Source organism: Pelobates fuscus, chromosome 1 (genome assembly GCF_036172605.1).
Source record: "Pelobates fuscus isolate aPelFus1 chromosome 1, aPelFus1.pri, whole genome shotgun sequence".
Classification (NCBI taxonomy): domain Eukaryota; kingdom Metazoa; phylum Chordata; class Amphibia; order Anura; family Pelobatidae; genus Pelobates; species Pelobates fuscus.
Window position 1 is genome coordinate 83,583,077 of NC_086317.1, and position 20,585 is coordinate 83,603,661.

General features: G+C 37.6%; 1 protein-coding gene across 1 annotated transcript in view; it reads left to right on the plus strand.

Annotated features, from left to right (window-relative positions):
* Nucleotides 1–14,081, plus strand: part of DPH1 (diphthamide biosynthesis 1) — a 224,253-nt gene extending 210,172 nt beyond the window's left edge. The window contains exons 10-12 of the mRNA XM_063449941.1: nt 6,000–6,078; nt 8,679–8,804; nt 13,221–14,081. Coding sequence (XP_063306011.1) covers nt 6,000–6,078; nt 8,679–8,804; nt 13,221–13,301 — 286 coding nt within the window. The 3' untranslated portion in view covers nt 13,302–14,081. The remainder of the gene's footprint in view (nt 1–5,999; nt 6,079–8,678; nt 8,805–13,220) is intronic.
* The last annotated feature ends 6,504 nt before the right edge of the window (nt 14,082–20,585 follow it).

The window sequence follows — 20,585 nt, forward strand, 5'->3', positions numbered from 1 at the left end:
ATTGGAATATCAAGAGCTTGTGTTATAATCATATTCAACAAATTTATATTGGTGTCATTTAAAGGTGTGTGTTTCACCAGAATTCAGTGCAAGACGTGTACTTTAATTCGGTAAATGGAAACATCAGTAATTTGAAGAAGTAAAATATAGGCCCTCCACTATACATTTTTAACAATGTTTCACAGCCTTCTTTTCTCATATTTGCTGAGGGTGCTAATATTAGTGAAGTGCACTGTATATGGGTATGATAAACTTTTCTTCTTTTGCATTCAAGAGAATCTTTTTATTTAGCAGTAAATAGAATGATAAGTATTTCTTGTTCCAATAATGAATTTGAAAGCAATGGTTTAGGAGTGGTTCGATAAGTTTCATGGTCAGTCATGCCCCTTTAACAGCTTCTAGTCATGTGTAGTGTGAATATGAATTAGTTCTGTGCAGGGGTATGGGGAAAAAAAAAACTATAACAATAATCGTTAATGTTTGTTTGTTTCTTATTAAATATTCAGACTATACCTCAGTGGAAGACATATTTGGTTATTTAGACAAATGAGAAAAACAGAAATTCTTTAAAAATTAAATATTGCACATTAATAAATCAAAAGTTAAAGTGAAAGAATTTATGACTCCTGATCATAATACGGTCTGTGAATGCTGTCCTATATGAGCATACAAATAAATAAAGTGGCGCTTCTTTATTTTGGTGTCTACAACAAGTAACGAAGAGAAGAAATCACCTCAAACAAATTAAATTCAAGTTCCGATTTGTTACAGTAAGCAAGTAGGTCACATGACAAACGTCATGTGTTAGCAATACATCTCAGCATAATCTCAGAATATACTTATTTTTGTTATATGTAGTGTTTATTACATAGATCACATGACCTTTGTGTCATGTGACCTGCCATTAACACATTATTTTATTAGTTGGAACCTGGTTTAATGTATTTAGGGCGGTTCCTCCATTCCACATGTATTGTTTGATTACTATTTATTAGCAGTTTGATAAAGGCCTTTCAGCAGGTCATAATGTTACCTGCTGTGGACACCTAAATAAAGGAGCACCATATTATTAAGGGTTGTTCTGGACCATTTACTGTATTTCCCCCTTATAACACTGTCATATTGGGAGGCATTGCTTCCCTGTTCAGTTTTGGGAGCTATGCTCATAGCACAGATCCTACAAGCACTGCTGCAGTGCTGCATTTTCTATGAGGCTAACAAGGCATTTGCCTTCAGCAGCACTTTCAGGGGGCGGCAAAAAACCGCTGCCCACCATGCGCCCTGGCAGATGCCTTGTTTGCCTCTTTCATGGGGGGAGGCCAAAGGTTCACAAACTGGCCACCTCAGGACCCTTCACTCAAAACTATATGCCATACTACATTGTCTACCTTTCTGCCAAATTATTCCAGGGTTTAGATATACTTCCTTGGATGCCTTCATTACTAAATTTAGAGCATGGTGCATTTGAAGAAGGCTAATGTATATGTTGTATAACAAATCTTTAAAGAAATTGGAATTCCAAACATTATAGTGAAGGAAGGGTAAGGGGAAGGTAATGAACACTCACAGAAATTGTATCTACCATTTTTCAATAAACCAGTTTTACACAGTAATTTGGGTAATGCCCCATTTAAAAAAAAAAAAAAAAAAATATTCTATTTCAGACGTGTACCTGCCTTATGTAAGTTTTGGTGATGCTTATGTAGTTCAGGCCTTGGTACTATGTCATCATCAATATTATAAGTATAAAATAAATATATCTTTAAATTTTATTAATCTTGAAAATCCCTCCCACCCGGATCCCCCTCCCCCTCCCCCACCCTAATAATTAATTCTTAGTGTAAGTTTTTGTCTGTTTGCTTCATTCCTCTGTTCTTGGAGAGAGAGAGAGAGAGAACCTCTTATATCCTGTATAGCTTCGATGTTTTATGTTTCTGTTTGTCTGCCTGTTTTGGGGTTATATTCCCTTCCCTTCTTCTCTCCTCCTCTGGTCTAACACTTCCCTACGCTGTAACTGAGCATACGCTCTACCTCTGTTGGGGTTTGTTATCTGAATTCTGAAGGAAGGAAAGTATAAATTAAAAGAAACAAAAAAAGAAGAAAGAAAGAGAAATCACTACCGAGAGCATAAAAGGCCTGATATATTGTCCATTTTATTTATCCATGTGTCCCAGTCTTCTATATGCTTGTATCTGTCTCTTAAAATCACCAGAATACCCCTTTCCATTCTTGCTTGCCATATAACCTGTTTTATCAGTTCGTTGGTACGTGTAATTATCCCTGTTTTCCAGTTTTGTGAGTAATTAAGCTGCCGTGATTGTGTAAAATTAACATCAATGTTCTTTTTGTCATATATGGCCAGTTTATGTTTAGTAAGACCACTTCGGGCTTAAGAGGTAATTTTATTTCCGTTACTTGGTATATTATCCTTATTACTTCTTCCCAAAATGTATTTATGGGTGTGCACTGCCACCATATGTGGATCTTATTACCTTCATTAATGTTATATTTCCAGCATCTAGCTGATACCTCTGAGAAGCTTTTCTTTAGGCATTGTGGTGTTGGGTACCATCTATTTGATCATTTAAATTGGGTTTCTGTGAGGTTTAAACTGTGTATATATTTATTTAGTTTGTTTAGAGAGCCTATCCATTCTTCTTCTTCTATATGTATTTGTAATTATTTTTCCCATTTATTAATTAGTGCTATAGGTTTGTCATGTCTCCATCTGTATACAACTTTAGCACATTTTGCTAGTACATTTCTATAATTCATTAGTTCAAATAGATGTATAAGGTTTATGGTAATCTCCCCCTTATTTTTATAGAGATGTTCAGCTAAGAAACTCTTAATTTGCAGATAATTGAACGTTTTACTTAGGGGAATGTTAAATTCCTCCAAAATGTGGTTAAATGGTTTGAGACTATGTTTTTAAATGCCCCTATCCCCCAGATGTTCAAATGTCTGTTTTTTATATTTTCTAACATATCTGGAATACTTGAGAATAGTAGCGACTCTATTATTTTATTTCTAAATCCTTTGTTGTTTCAGTATCTGGGATTTAGTTTGTGCCTCTCTAATGGATTTTTTATTTACCTCTAAAACCCAAAATAATGAGGATACATTTCCAACCCCAGTTTTAGCTTTTTCCATTTTGTACCATATTTTTTGAGTTTCCGCATTGCTTCGTGTAAGCATTATATTAAAAAGTCTACTACCCTGATAACAGTGCAAAATTTCAGCCACCCCAAGCCTCCATCCTGCCTTGACCTGGCCAAATTTTTTATTTTAACTCTTGGTTTCCTGCCCCCCAGGTTTATTTTGTATCCTAAGACTTTTGAATAGTTGTTTATGTCCTTCAATAGTTCTGGGACCGAGATGTTTGTTTCTTCTAATGTCAGTAATATATCATCACAAAAATAAGACGGGTTGATCCAAAGCAATGGCATCAACCTAAAACAAAAGTATTGTATAGTGGAAAGCCCCCGCCATACCGTATCTTGAGTAATAAAATACATTACTCAGATATAGGTCCCACTTATCCCGTGGGAAAGGCATGCTGAGGGTAGTCGTTCTGAGATGAGCCTATCTATAGGCACTAAGAGTAGAAGGAGAGAGGAGGAGAGAAAAACAAAACAACAAAAAAATGGGTATACCAAATGATAAAGGAAATCTTATTAATCTAATCCCTTCACACTTTCATCATATTATTTCATAAATTATTATATGTGTTATTGTCTCACTATCTCCTTCTTTTTCATTGTGCAATACCTGTGCTATTCTTAAACTTATGACTCTTTCCCTTACCCTTAACATTCTTTCCTCCCTGTCTAGGTATGTGCCTTTCTATGTTTTTTATAACTTCCTTTAACTTTAATATAACTTTTGTAGTGTCTCTTAAAGGACCACTATAGTGCCAGGAAAACATACTCGTTTTCCTGACACTATAGTGCCCTGAGGGTGCCCCCACCCTCAGGGTCCCCCTCCCGCCTGGCTCTAGGCGGAGGAAGGGGTTAAACTTACCTCTTTCTCCAGCGCCGGCCGGGGAACTCTCCTCCTCCATAGCGACGTCATCGGCTGAATGCGCATGCGCGGCAGGAGCTGCGCGCGCATTCAGCCAGTCCACAGGAAAGCATTCTCAATGCTTTCCTATGGACGCTGGCGTCTTCTCACTGTGAAAATCACAGTGAGAAGTGCCTCTAGCGCCCTAGCTGGACCTGGCACCCAGACCACTTCATTAAGCTGAAGTGGTCTGTGGGTGCCTATAGTGGTCCTTTAATTCATTTCCTTCTTGTTATTGTGATCCTATTAAGGATAATTTTCCTTCAGTTTGTGCGTTGATTATCTTGGTAAGTGCCTGCTTGATCAGATTTTAATATAATCTACAATTCTTTATTTTTTGTTTCTTTGTTTCCCCTAAGTTCCTAAAATTACTATTGGTAATGCCCCATTTTTACCTGTTGGAGTTGATAAACTCTTGCTGTCTCATGCATTGCACCACCGTTTTACTACCGTTTTTATTTGTTTGTTTTCTTACTTTATAAGATATAATAAGACATTTGGTTATCTTTTATTCGTGCTTCTTACTTTTTGTTTTATCTGCCCTTTGGCACTGAAAGTGTTAAGAATAAAGGGGAACCGGATACTGTTAGAAGTTCCAATAGCCAAAGGGGTGAATAATGCATCTCTAAAACCAGATTTAAATGCACTGCTCTTATTCTAGCTTTGTGTTGTCATCTTTATTTTATAAATCACAGCACATTTTTAGCTTTATAAATAAAAGGTGCAGACCTACAAAAGAGAGAAAATGATTTAAAGACATCCTCCAATTCAGTTATTTTTAATGGACTGAGAGACTGCATTATCTCCTGAAAAGCTTTTAGGACCAAACAGTTTAGAGATCTGAACACATCTTGGAAATGTTCTTGAATTCCGTGGTTAGTTTAAAAAGAAAATAGGCCCAAGAAAAGAATCAGGATAGCAAAATAAAAAATAAGGATTCCCTTACCAGTTTAAATTTGTAAATAGCATGGGAACGTTAAGAATGTTAATGAGACGTCTATTATTGCTGACCCGGTGAAACGATGAGGTTAGCTCCCAAAAGCTTGTTAGTAGAAAGTGCAGGCACTCTATTAAAAAGGTATTATAAACCACAAATGTGGTATAGCATTATACCTCGCTGGACTGAACTGGACGCTACATTAAATTATCAACAGAATATTTAAGAGCTGCTTTTAAAAGCATAAACAACTTTGCTTGTTAAGTTGGTTAATAGCTTCACACACCTCCCCCCACCCTGCCTTCTTTATTTTTCGCTAAGCTCGCTGTCATTTCAACACCTGCTGGTCGAGAGTTATGGGATTTGCAGGCCGATGTTTTTTACAACACTGTTTTAAAAGGAATACAGATTACTCAGAAATAACCAGATAGGTAGTTGACTATGTCCCAGTTATTGGGCAGCTTAGTCACTTAGGCAGAATGCAACCTTTTTCTTTTTTTCCTTCACATGGGAGACTCAGACGTCAATCGATGCAAGGACTATCAGCAGCTCTTACTTTAAGGCCTTACGGAGAATTTGTAAACATTGCCATTTCTCGGATGGCCCAATTACAAATCCTTTTTGTAGCATGGGTTATATCCATTCATTTTGTACAGAAGAATCAGAGGGCAATCTAACCTGCCTAAGGCCAGCTCGAGTGTAAATACAGCCTTGTACTTAATGGATCTATGTGAATATATCAGTGGTGATAAGGTCCAAATGGCAGTGCAGTTTTCGGTAGACTTCTCCATTCCTCAATGAATGAAAAAACGTATATTTTATATGTGGCTGCTGAATGCCATGTGTCTATCAAGGCACATATTCTCAGTGCTTCCTCAGAAATCCATATCAGCCTGTGGCATCATTTATTTATAACCATCACTAATTACACAAGACGTTTCTTACTGTTTAACCACTGTCAGTATAAATGTATATTTTTTGTTGTTTTTTTTTTTTTCAGTTGGGTGCAGGTAGCCTGTCCACGGCTTTCCATTGATTGGGGAACCGCCTTCACCAAACCTCTGCTTACTCCATATGAGGTGAGACTGCAAACTAAAGCCTGTATATAACCTGTAAGCTTTTATTACCCTAGGAGAGCCTTGCCTTAACAACATTTAGAGTGTGTACCGTTGCACTAAACACTGTGAACATAGGAACTGTCCACTACAGTTCTAGATCTTCTACTGCTACTAGATTCCATGCACAAAGTGGTTTTCTCTGCAAATTAAGATCATTTGGTGGATTCACATTTTGTGTTTTGTCCTCACTTTCTCTAAATCCAATAACCTATTTTAAATTGGCCACATTTTAAATGCCATGTCCATTGCAGAAAACCACACATTTCTCTAGAATATCATGAAACCTGATCTTTACCATTTGAAATGAATTTGCTGATAACGCAAGTGAAACATTCTACCATAATACTATCCTATAAACACAATGTAGAAGATGGTATAGCTGCCTAGTGCTGTGTAATGTCATTGTTTCTAGGTATGTTGAACATGGAGACACTGTTGTAAATGCAAAAATAGTATGGATCTGGGAAAATTATTTTGATTAAGTTTCTCCAAACCTTATGGGAATCTGTACCTCCTACTGCCAAAGTTTCAGCAATTTGGTGAACCTAGAACATTTTTGGACAAAGACTGTAGTCCCTCAAGTTCACCTTTCACTCGTCACAGTTGATTGAAAGGAGCAAACATACACACTGTAGCAGTTCTCAAGTCTTTCTTAAGAATTTACCAACATATGTCTCTGCCAGGCAGAGCCAAATTTGTCTTAGTTCCTACTGCAAGTGCAGATTTAAAGAACCAATTTAGCTGAACCTGTATCTTCATTTGATCTCTTGGGTAATCACATTAACTGATTAGCACTCCGAGCTATGAGATATACTGCAGACACTGAGATACTTCCAAATACTTATTTTAACAGTTGCTATAAATTCTGCTCGAGCATTGTGGATGTCATTCTCACTTTGATCAGTACATGTAAAAAATATGCTCTGAAGGGTTTCACGGTTGGAAACAAAAAAAAAAAAAATAGTCTTAAAACAGCTCCAGTGGCGACTCTAGGAACAATATATAGAAGGCATGTAGGGTACCAGAGTCAGAGACACTAGTCATTTCTACTGGAGGGGGTAAAATGGCACCTTTGCCGCCAGAACTGCTTTCAGAAACGCTGGTGCCAAACACCAAATTTGCACATAATTCACATTAGCCACCTGGAATTCTTGTTCTGGGCTGGCTACTGACACCCCTTAATTTTGATATGTCAACTGTTTAGTGGATAACTCCCCTATCTGCTATTTTTATGTGGCTTTCCCATATTTAAAGACCGCAAATAAGGGAGCAGTCTACTAGACATCACCCTGGTTGTGTATCGTTCAATATGGAATCCCACATAAGGGTACCAATTTAGTACAAAATCAAAATAAAGTGCTTTTACTTGCAGCCACTGGCATCTTGATCAGAAGCATCTTCTTCAGCTCTGGGTCCATCATCTGCCAAGAGCTGACGTCCGTGCTGTACTTTCACACATGCGTCAAAACTGATGCCTGTGGAGGATCCCAAGAGAACCTCCAAAGACAACACCGTCAAAAGTGACGGCTTCACAGAACTTTTACAATGGTAGCTCCCTACTTTATCATAGACATTTAAGAAAGATTTTAAAAAGGGGACCTCTAAGCACCATAACTAACAACCACGTCACGATGTAATGGTTATGATGTACTGGTTCCTTCACACATTGAGTCACAGTTTTCAAACAGTTTGACATAATTTTTGGCCTTTGGTGCTCGCAGTCTTGATCTCAATACAGATAAAGTGAAAGTTCTAATTCCACTAGCAATATCAATTTTGTACAATTTTTCCTGTTTTCATTGGCTGAGAGTGTCAGCTGTATTGCAGTGATTATTGTGCTTAGTAGGATATTCATAAAATCAAAGCATGGAATGTTTGTACACTTCCTAAAATTCTAAGCTAGGTTTTTTTTCCAAAGCTGGAAATATTGTTCATAGACATGGGAATTGCAAACAGTAGAGCTGGGCTTTTTGACCTACAATTCCTGGTTTAGGGGAAAACCTAGAAAGTATTGTACCATTCTTATAGACAGACTCTCTTACCTACCTGTTCTCTTATCCTACATGTTATTTCTCCTAAGTATTTTTTATTTTGAATGTTTTCTATGATTTGTTCCTGTTAGTGATACAGATAAGTGAGGTGTAAGCGCAAATTAACTTGGAGGGTAGGGTGGTGAGAAAGTGGCTGCAATCCTCAGTAGGATAACTTTACGTCTACTACATGAATCAATTCGAAATAAAAAGATGCACAGAAGAAAACACAAAATAATGTATAAAGAATAATAGAGTATATATTAAAACAAGTGATCAATAATCAATAAAGTTCATATTAATAAAATATGTGCACATGAGAAAACAAACAGATAATTAGAAATAGCAGCAATAATAAATAATAACAGTTTCAATGTATAGCAGCCTAGCAGCCTAAAGGTTCATGTGAAAGTCTCTTAGTAATGATAAAAAGTCTTAAAGGAGTATACAAAAGTCTTGAACCCACTTTAGTATTAGTGAAATGCTGAGTAGTTCCTTGCTTAGAATAATCTAATTATTTGCTATTTCCAGGCCTCTGTGGCTCTAAGGGAAGCAGAATGGCAGAGCACATACCCTATGGATTTTTATGCCAATCAGTCTCTGGGCCCATGGACAGTGAACCACGCATCGCACCGCCCTATACGTGTCCCTACAAAGGTGGGTAGCATTTTTCCTTAGAAAACCAAAGACAAATATTGGGATACTGCTGGATTAATCTAAAACAAATGGAAATAAACAAAAAATAGTGTAATACAGTTTAAAACAGTATGTGGTGCGCCACATGAAATGCACTCACAAGATGTTGACGAATACAGCGCTCCCCGAAATAACTGGGGGGCTGTTGATCTGACTTTCAATCCACGAACAGCAAGTACATGGAACAGGACTCCACATGGATGAAGGTATAAAAAGGATGGTTTATTATAAAAAAGGTGAATAATCACCATAAACATATATAGAAATATAAAAGAAAAGTCGGTCCTACGCGTTTCGTTCCTAGGAGGAACTTCCTCAGGGACCACAATGACATAAAATTGTGTACAATCACAAATAATATAAACATACAATTTTTCCTTGTATGTGGCACATATCTTTATTATTCACTAAACCATGACTAATCGAGATTTGAACATTTTAGATTCAATTTGCTGAATTGAAAAGTTTCCAAATTCTTTATAACTCACGTCTGTTATTTTCACTTAAAATTACCAATTCCCTGGCTAATTCAAAGATTAATGAACTGCAGAGCATGCGTATCTACCTGCATCTGACACCTTTACTTGATTTCTATACATTATGCGGTTTTATTTTGTTTCCTCATGCTCTTCATATTTTTACATCCTCCTTTACACGGTTGTTTCATCCACATCACTTTACTCTTTCTTCTTTTTGGGATTGTTGTGAAAACTTTTTTATATATATATATATATATATATATATATATATATATTTGGTCTCAAATATCCTCCCTTATACTGTGCACCAATTGTGCCACCTAGTGGATAGAGGAGTGTTAACTACACAAAAGCTGCTAACGTAAAGCAATGTGAGTGTATCTTTGCTTATAATGTGGAAAATGTAGGACATCACAAATTCCATGAAACAAATAGTAAGTTAGCAGCTTACTGTAAATAGATATACTTTATCAATGCAACTCTTGTAAATCCAAAATACAGCTTAATATGACAGCTCAGAGGCAGACAAGGTGCAAAGAGGAAAACCACCTTTTAATGTCGCGTATTAATATAATAGGTGGTGGTTTTAGAATATGTATGACGAACCACAGCCTTACCGTTGGTTTTATTGTTATATTTATCAATCCTGGATTCTCCACAATTGAAGGGTTATTCACTAAAGTTCTGCTACCCTGGCCTAAAATTTGAATTCTAACTTTAGTGCATGCAGCATAACCCTGTTTGTGTTAAAGGTTTTTATTCCCCAGCAAGAACATGCTCATCCTGTGATCCACCAAACATTCGCGGTAAACCCAAAGGAAATGTGTAATTGTGTTTATTTACTTCTTTAGTTTTTTAATTCATTTCATAGTTTTGTTCTATTGTTATAATGAAACCTACAACCTAAGGTGTACTTTAGGTGATTTAACCGCTGAGTTATCATACTGGTTCTATAGAAGGCAGATAAATGGAGCGTGCTGTGTTACAAAAGGGTGACTTGTTTCCTAATAGATGGTTTTAATGATTTTTGCCAGCCAAATGATGTACAAAGAAACAGCAGCTGTCATTGGATTTGGTTTGGAGACTTGTTCTAATTAATGCTATCCATTTGTCACACTGCCAAACATGGCTGCATCGCCTTTTTTTTTATTTATTTGTGACGTTATGCAATTTAATGTTATTTAACAATAAATCTAGAAATGATGGCTAAATTCATGGTAAAGTTGATACCAGTCTTCGTAAAAGGTGAAAGGTGACCGCTTTCGTTAAATATTTACAAATCCTACCATTTAAAATGTTATACAGTATTTTTCAGTCTAAATTTTTATATTTTCACTGTTCATTGAATGAATCCCATGATTTGATGTTATGTTATATTCTGATGGCAGTGAAACATACTTAATTCTGTCCCAGCGACAAGGAACTATAAATGTTGACAATCAGGTTTGTATTTTGTGCTACGTTCAATGTCTGGTAGATTTGATTTATTTATTCTTTTTTTTTTTTTTTTTTTACATCTAATGTACGCAGTATAGAATATGGTGGTACTGAAAAGCTAATGGTATGCATCATTTCTGCTTTAGTAGTTTGGAAGCTTTTTCTTATCTTGTAGTCATCTGCTCTGTCTGCTAGTTCGGTTGTATGTTTCTAGTGGGGTCATCGTAGCTGCGTTACAGCATAAACATATCCCCAACCCTTGTCTTGGAAAATGCTAATGTAGTGTTTGTAGAGATAAAACCAATTATTTATGGTGCCAGCATGTGACACTGTTTTCACGAGGTCCCGGCGCTCTATATTGCGATCTGCGGACTTGATAATAATGTTTTTCAAGTTTCGCGTCGCAAACATTTATGCTGTAATCCACGCACTTGCTTGTGGCATTTATTTCAAAATCATTCTTCTGTTCTACGGCTGTGTACTTCACAAGTGGGAATTCTTTTATAAGATAATAAAAAATAAATGCATCTGGCATTTTCTATAGGGTTGGGTTTTCTTTTCTTTTTTACATTTTTTATTTTTGCAGTGCAAAGGTAAACGTACATAGTAATATAGGCATAGACATATTACCATGAGACAATTTGAGTAACAGTGCTTATTCATCTATGTCTTGCAGGTAATGCACTTTTTTATATTAAACATGCAGAGGAAACAACATAGATAACTTGTCTAACAGCATAGTGATTAGGAGGCAGCAAGCTTATAAAAATGATAAAATGCCATGGACAGTATAAAAGATAACCCACATTTTTCAAAGCCTAGTCGTACTTGTGCCCACCCGGGAGAGATTTAGTGGCAGTCCAGAGACTAATGGAACACCAGGAGTTAATGAGCAGTAAAAACATAACTAAAAATGTAAGCATTAGTGATATATAGCAAAAAGTCTTCTGCAACTTGTGACTACTGTAAAAAGGTACAGCTCATGCTATACCCTCCAAGGGCAGTAGACGTTTGAGCCAATTACAGAGTCCCATACCCCGTCTGGGTTGTATTGGGGAGATGCGTTTTGTGGGGAGACAGGACGTGATGCCCAGGAATATCCCTTTGACTGAATCATCCATGGAATATTCTGAGTGTGGTCCGCCAGGATCTGGGCCCATGGAGTTGCAGAATGCAGTTCGCGCTGGAAGAGCGAGTGAGGTTGCTTGTCGCCTCAGTCGGGCTCTTTTAGAGGTCGGATTTGCCTGCTTCATGGTGGTCTCAGGTGGTGTCCACTGGGGCAACCTGCCTGTCAGCTGGTAGTGCTTTTTAGGGTACATCTGTTGATGCAGTCATGTCCAGAGGTCAGCAAATATGCGATTGAGTTTGTCGAAGATTGTAGGTGCATCGTCGCTGAAGTCAGGGGAGCACGTGGCGCCCGCCATCTTAGTGTAGTGGTAGCAGTTGTAAATTTGAGAGTAGCACCACCGTGGCTCCTATGAGGAGTAATAAGGCCTCCGGGGTTGTGGACCAGGATCACCCCCACTGGTCCTGGGGGGAGGGGACGGGGCAGCAGGAGAATGCAACGTGGGTCCAGCAGCTGGCTGCCTGGGAAAACGGCTGTTTCGCCCATCCGGCATCTGCACCAGGCCTCACAATGCCCTCCGCAGATTGATAAGGCAAGCTTGAAGAGACCAGAGCTTTATCAGGTTTCGTAGTTAAGTGAGGATCTCTGTCTGAGTGCGTCCTGCTGCCATAAAGGTCAAGCCCAGTCCTCTTTCGGGTTTTTCTTTTTATAAGGTAGTTTATTATGTTTTTAATATTTTCCTTTCAGCATGTATACTGGTTTGTTTGTTGTTGTTTTGTTGTTGTTTTTGTTTTTTTTAGCTCAGTTGTTGCTAACACCAGTATCATGACTCAAAACTGTGTTCACATTCTATTTTAGGTGAATAAACACACAATTGTTTTGTTGTTGTTGTTTTTTTTCCTCTGTAGTAACAATGTCCTTCACCAGTGCAGTGTTGACTCACTTGGTATTAGGCTGTTTAGTGAAACTATTTAAGTATATATTACAACTGCAGAATGGGTCATTGTGCCAATACCAAAGGTTAAAACCTACTTATTTAGCTCTCTCACTAGGCTATAAAATACAGATGTTCTGTCTGAAGATGGATCTATGCACAATTTATGCCAGAGCATATTTGTCCTGACATCATTCCATTTTTTTGCACCATGATTTTCACTGATGAAGTGTTATACAAATGATAAATTATACAGTGTTCTCACAGTTTCCCTGATACAAAGTTTGTTAATGTATATATTTTACAGTGATAGGCAATGCTGTTGATGTTTATCTGTTCTTATGGTTTGCATTATCGATACAAATGGCACACCAATGAGGTTTGTTTTGTAGGAGCGTTTTTTTTATGTGTTTGCTTTGAAAGGAAGAAAAATATGTTTGTGTTCTTTTGTTTTACTTTAGAATCTTCAAACGAGAAAAGCCAAATCTGAGTGTTTAACTGCAAAAGGATGTCCGTGCAAGGGAGAGGGACTGGATAAATGACCAAATTGTGAGCCATATTCCCCATTGACTAACCACCAAGACCAGCTGATGACCATAGATAGCGAGATAATGTGACACCTCTGCCAAGCAGGTGTGAAGGTAGAAAATGAAACAAAACAGTGCCTCATCGCAATAGAACCGAGAACTTCACTCCATTAACAGCTTCACAGCCCCAGAGACCAGCAGAGCTACCCCCTATTAACCCTTATATATCAACATCAACACATAGCATCGCTCCATTACCTTATCCTGTATTTTGCTCTCTGTAACTCCTGGACCATAGAGGGAGGTCAGGTTATGCCCGACTGCCCCCTCTCTTCCTAGATCTGGGCTTCCTGAGCCATGCAGAGATGCTGCTAATTAAAAGTTCTGCTTAATGAGGGCTTGCCTGAGCTGTATGCTTCCCCCCCTCCTGTCGTTGCCTGGGCAATGCGAAGTCAGAGCCCATGAAGCCCCCACTATTGGCACCGACTGCTGCAACCCATCGTGCAAGAACCAATCACCTCCTGTGTGGAGACCCACAGCTAGCAGCTCTGTAATATCTCTGTGATGGGAGCATAGACTTTAATGTTCTTTGGATGAGTCCCAGCAATCACAGTGCCTACAGCTCCCACCCAGGGAAGAGATGAAGTGAAGGGGGTGTTACAATGATTGAAGATAAGTGGGAAAAAAGATAAACAACAAACAGCTGCAATATGATGCCTGAAATGGGTCACAGATCTAGTCATGTGAACTTAATTACTTTCTGCATTTCAATAATAAATGCAAAACTTATATTTATTCTGTTGTTCTAACTATCTGCTCCTATTCTCACACGGAATGCCCTGCTTATTTAGTGAGTTTTAGAATGTTGCTAATGTTAAATGGCCATAAGGACTGTCAGGACTAATGCTCCTAGGCCAACGAGAAGTCACATGGCAGTGACAGTGTTAAAAGTTTCGGAACTCTTTAGAAGTGCAAGTATCCCGCTGGCTCCTGACATATTACTATTGGAATCGAACTTCTTTTATTCACGATGACACATGTTGCGTAAACAATTCTACTAACTGAGCCGCAGTCATATGATCTGGTCGGTACTTGCCGTCAGTAAACGACTCCTGTTCTTTTATTTATAATGGCATTACAGTGCAGGACAAAGCTGTGAACCCTGGATTCTTAGAATGCTAGAGTTTAGAAGCATTTCCCCTATTTCTAATGGATGCTAGAGATTGTATGACTCTTAACTCCTATCATTGGCTGGTTCAGAGTGATGAGGTTAACTGTTCAAGCTTCTCCAGTGTTATAGCAAGGGGTAGACTGTTGCACTTCACACTGTAATGACACAAATTGGTATAAACATCACTTTAATGATGATGCCCTATGACTGCAGCGCTACTATAGCATTAAGTTCCCATGCCAATGGCGGCAGTGACAGCCAGCATTTTCTTTGTGATAGTCCGTTACCCCTTGTGTTATCTGCACACAGATTCCAAAAACGTGAACAAGAAACCCAGGGAATGCCACTGTAGAGATTTATGGATGTAGACACAATGCGGTAATTAAGTATAAAGGTGCTGAAATATGTGGATTCCTGCATATTTACTTTAACAGCTGGTGGTGGTTCTGTCGGCGCAGAGAAAGGAGCAAATGCTGTTTTAAAGGCCTAGTGTATTCAAATCCATATGAGCCTTAGTAAATCTCCCCCTCTGAGTTCCTGATTATGATGAATTAGGCTTCAGGTGAGTAGCTACAGTCAAAATATACCATTAGGCTTTAAAAGTGAACACTTCTGAAGAAAGTTAAACCCCTAAAGCAGTTATTTATAGATTCTTATAATATAAATCAGCTGGATGAATGGTTCAGAGCGGTACATTCTGTTCAGATAAACACCGAACCTGCACAATGAACATTTCTGCCTCTTCTGTGATAAGTACCATATGTCAAGGTGTAGAGAGTCATCGGACCAAGCAAAACTTGTCATGCAAACCAGTACCTGTAGCACGTTTAACCCTCTGAGATCCATATAAAAGTTCATCAAAGTGTCTGTAATACAACATACCGTAATTAGTTGGTATTTATATTGGCAAAACTTGAGCAGATAAAAGTATTTGCATTTTTAATTCTGTAACTTTACTGTCAACAACAACATGCAAATGGGTTAAACAGGTATAATGTTATTTTTTTTTACCATGAGGAATGAGGTCACTAGAAGTTACTCACAAACTTTGGCTGCTAGCATTCCATATTCTGGAAAGAAGCTTTGTTTTATCAATAACCTTCAGAAAAACTTACTGTAAATGATATCCTACACAAGGGCTGCCCAAAAGGTAGATCCCAAGATGTTTTAAAACTACATCTTCCATGATACTGTGTCATTCTAAAGGAATACAGAGCATCAGGAGAGTTGAAGTTCTACAACATCTGGGGATCTACCTTTTGGGCACCTCTGTCCTACGCCATTGGTTCAGGGTTGGTAAAAACCTGCTGGATGAACTAGGCAACTGCCTATCAAACCCATGTATTTTCAGTCCAGCCATGCTGATGGACGAGGTGAACCAAATTCCCATCGTATCTAGGACAACATGTTTTGAATTTGCTAACTTTGTTGCCCACTTTCTCCTCTCTCTTTTTTTTTCCCACTTCGAAGATTAACATTTTCTAAAAAAAAAAAAACTTTTTTTGGTGTTTATATATAAAATGGCAATTATTAGTTGGAAAATCTGGCACAACTTAAGCATATTGAACAGCATAAATCGAGTCTCTCCCTCTACTAAAAAAAGCTGCAGATCAATAAAAGACTGGAGGCAGTTTCTGTACGGTACCATCTCTGAAATAGGAGCATGACCTGTGAGAATCTTAAAGGAGTACCGCTCAGTGTACAGGAAGGTTCCTAAGGCGTAGATGTGGGACTACAGGTGACAATTTCTCAAAGAACCATTTTGAAAATGTCCTTAAATTGGGATATTTCCTACAAATTTGTTTTTGCTTTGTTTTTTTAATGGCCACAGAGGATTCCAAAATAAAGTTAGCGTCTTCTAGATTAACTTGCATTGACTTCTTGAAATCTATACATAGAACTGTTAGAGCATTGTCTTCCCCTGTCTGTAGCTAGCAGCCGGTGACACAAATCAGTCTACTGATGGACAGGTACCTTATAAAGTCAATTTTAAAATGAAACGATAACACTGTTAGTTTTTAAGCAAATGATATGCCCATAAACCATATAAATGTGCATATTCTGTTCACTTGTGAAGTTTTGTCAGCTTCCTGACTCCTTTTAGTCTTAAAAAAAATGACACCACCTCCAAGACCCTTCAATAAGTTTATCATAAATTATTCATAAAGTCCAAATATATTCTCCAGGTCTGCAGTCCCTGGGAGAGAGATACGCAAATACTAGGTCATTTTGAAATGAGAAAATATATACTCACAGAAAACGTGTAGGAAATTCTAAAATATATTGGGGCACTCATGGTTCTTCTGGATAAATGTCTGTTTTAAATGAAATTTATGATACCTGATAATATTCTTGAGAAAAAAAAAATAACCTTTATTTTGAAAGGAGACCCTTGACTGCCCAACAATACTATTATATATTCATATATGTATGCATACTTATTTAGCATGTACTTTTCCTTTCAAAGCAGAAGTGCCTTAGATGCAAGAATACAACTATTTTGAAAACTACAGATTTCAATCAATTACAATGTCAATTAGTATGATGGTAATCTGAAAATAAGATAGGAATAGCCCTTTGCAACATGTTATATGAATATATCATGTCTTATTTTTCTAGGAAGAAGCAAAGAACTGTGTTCACTGTAAAATGTATAATTTAGGATAGTACACCAGGGAGATTGGATTAGATGTTAGAGACTCATAACTCAGCATGTATGAACATAGCTTGTGTTTATAGCACATGCATAACGTTTCCTTACTTCAGATTGTTTTAAGATTGCTTTCTGGGAATTCAAGACCTTAGTTTGTAAGCAGAGAAGTGCAAAATATAGACATCTAGAAACCGTGGGGGGAAATGACACCCCGCACTTCAAGATAACGATTTCCTATTTGCAAATGATAGAAAATTACTGGCATGGGTTAACTATGCTTTAAAACTGTTAAATTCTGAGGACATTCACTAAAGTTATCCTATTAATTTTATTAATATTACCCTGATCAATTACCGCAAACTAGCAATACATTAAGGGCTGAATAACCCAAAAATAGGGAGATATGCAATCTGGGTGCAGTGTCCCTGTGCCCTTAACCCTACAATGTAAAACTTTGCCCTTTTTCTTTTACAAACTGCAATGTTTACATTGCAGGGTTAAGTCCACCTCTTGTGACTGTCAGTATGACAGCCAGTAGACGAACTTACGTGGCACAGACAGAGTAAAACTCTGTCACGTGTCATTTAAGCCCCATATGAAAGCATTGATTCATTGCTTTCCTGTGGGGAATTTTGAGTGTGCGTGCAGCATTGGAGGAGAGGTCAGCAGTGCTCGAAGGAGCCTCCGCACTGGTAACAGGTAAGTCAATATTTTTTTCCATTAGATTTTGACAAGGGGGAGGGCCTAGCAAGGAGCAGGTAAGGGACACTATAGTGTTAGAAATACAGATTTGTATTCCTAATGCTATACTGTATCTTTAAAGGGAAATACAGTAATTAAAATGTAAAAGCATTATTGGACTCCAGTAATTGAGGCAATATCTGCAAATAAAGGTAGTTATCAGTTGTTTGCAGGGAAGAATCAAATGGGCATCCTTCTACATAAACTATGCAATTGGGGTATTTGAAGTGTCAATTTAAAGCAACACTGTCACCTTAAAATGTATCTATGTAATTAAGGCTAAAACAATAAATATTTGTTTAAGAAAGTTATGGTTATTTGACGTATTTATTGTGTTGTGCCTAAGGTTAGCTGTAAATGTTTGGAGGGGTTTGATTGAATTTAAAATTATTAACACAAAGTTAACAGGCCATTTAAACTGGATTTCTGAAAATGCATATTTCAATTTGTAATGACTGTGCACTGTTAACTTTGAAAAAGCTTGATTGTAATGCTCACCCTTTCCCCAGTTTAAGTAGGATATTCTTAATATTTAACAGATGGAACATAAAAAGAAAATACAAAAGAGAAATGAGCAGTGATGACAAAATCATTCCCAAATGAATTATAAACAGTTTAGTTAATAGTAATATTAGCCTTTAAAATCAAGCATTAGAGATTGAAAAAAAATAAAAGACTGCAGATTCTCTAAGATTGGTCCATTTGTAGAGTTAAGGCAATTTCGAACAGTGTCGTTAATTACAAAAGTCTTTCGTAGGTTAATTGCCAGCTGTTTGCCCTGTTCAATCAAAATCACTTTTTGCACTCAGAGGAAATTTGTGAAAAATTAGATCAAAAGAAGTTAAGTGCTTTTTAGGGTTGATCTTCTGCACCAAGATATATTGGAAGTCTTAAAAATAACAGTGCTGATTGCAAATGAGAAATGAAGACCTTTTTAGTATTCTAAGAGAAAACGGTATGTTGGGTACGTGGAAATATAAGCCTTGAATAAGTAGTTCTGGAAGAGAAGAAAGAGTAGGATACGAAAATAATATAGCTAAGAGAGACATAATCCTCATGCAAGCCTTGCAGGAAAAAAAGAGAAAAGTAATTTGCCAGGGTAAATGTGGAGAAAATCATACAGTAGTTATTGGAACAATTCACGGGATTACTTGCATTCACTAGAATTACCATGCTTCTCAAACCGCCTCTCACTTGATCCAGACAGGTGACCCTCTATTAGCCAGATGGGACCTGGCACTATTATCCCTCCTATTCCCTCATTTGAAGGTTAATGCAGATGTGGACCACCCTCCATCTCCTGAGCACTGATTAGATATGTTTAGGAGTGGGATCGAGAGGACCCCATATGTTTACTATTAGGACCTGCATATATAAATTAATACCATATAGATGGCGAAGAGAAAGAATCAAGAAACTAGGTTTCAGGGTAAACTTTATATAAAACGTTATACTCCCTTGTCCTAAACAAAGGCTTTATATTTGGATCTTTTTATGAACTTTATTTATGGTTTCAAGTTTTTGTGTCCATTCTAATACCACATTCGTTTTCATTAATACTGCATTTTTAACGCTTATGCGATCTTACAATTTATCCTGTAACATATATAAAAAATATGTATTTTAGTTGAGGTTTGCACTGCAGTTATCTCCATTGCAGATTTTTTATCACTATCCTTTTCTTCTACAAGCTTTTATAGCAGCAATGTGATACTGCTTTATGTTACTGTAACATTGTATTGTGTTGGCAATAAATATGATCATTTTTTTATTTTATATTTGTGTAGGTTTTGTTTTGATGTTCACATTCATGAGCAGCATTTGCTAGTTGGTGCATTTGAGTTGACCGCGTGACTACGTTTGAATTTTTGAATAATTGAATTTTATGAATCGTTTTGTATTAATTAAAGCAACTCATGTTGTGACCATTTAAATACTCCTAAGGAAGTCCAATATAGAACAAAGGATACAGAACTTCCTTTTGTAGACTAACTAGAGCACCATATGTGGTCCTGCCCCTTACCTTACCTCACTGACCGTGTATGGAATCTTAATACATGATAATATTGCCGGATTAGTTCCAGACTCATACAGTGACCTGCTACTGCTCATGCTTCGTACAAGCACTTGTGAGAGAGCTAGAATTTCTGGATGAAGCTCATCTAGATGTGTATTTTAACTATCTTAAATATATGTGGCTGAGTATCATGGGAAATGTTATTCACAAACATGTATACTGTGGCGGCCACCCGGATAGGAACACAGGTCTCGCCGCCAATGATGTCCTTTTCCCCCCTCTCTGGATCTCAGCTGTGTGAACTTCAGTGATTATAGCTGAGCTGTGTGATTATAGTTTTCCCCACAGACATTAGCCAAGACTTAATGCTGGGAGTAGACTGGTTTATTAGGGCATGGTACACGCAATTTATACACAGACTCCCAGCAGGGAGTCTCTATACAGTTCAACACAAACTCCTCCCCGGCATTCCTGTGTCTGGGAGATAATTGAGTTCAAGACCGGTAACTCAATTACCTTTCAGTTACAGGGACCCATGCAGACAATACCCCAAAACACATACAATTTCCACAGGAACCCCCATAAGTCTTATATCCCCGGATAGCCTGGATCCGAGCGCCCAAGTTGTCCAAATCCAGAGTGTCATAGGCTGTGGCCGGTTTCCGTTCGGGAGTTCCTGTATTTGTATAAATGAATGTTCTTACTGGTTCCAGGGAG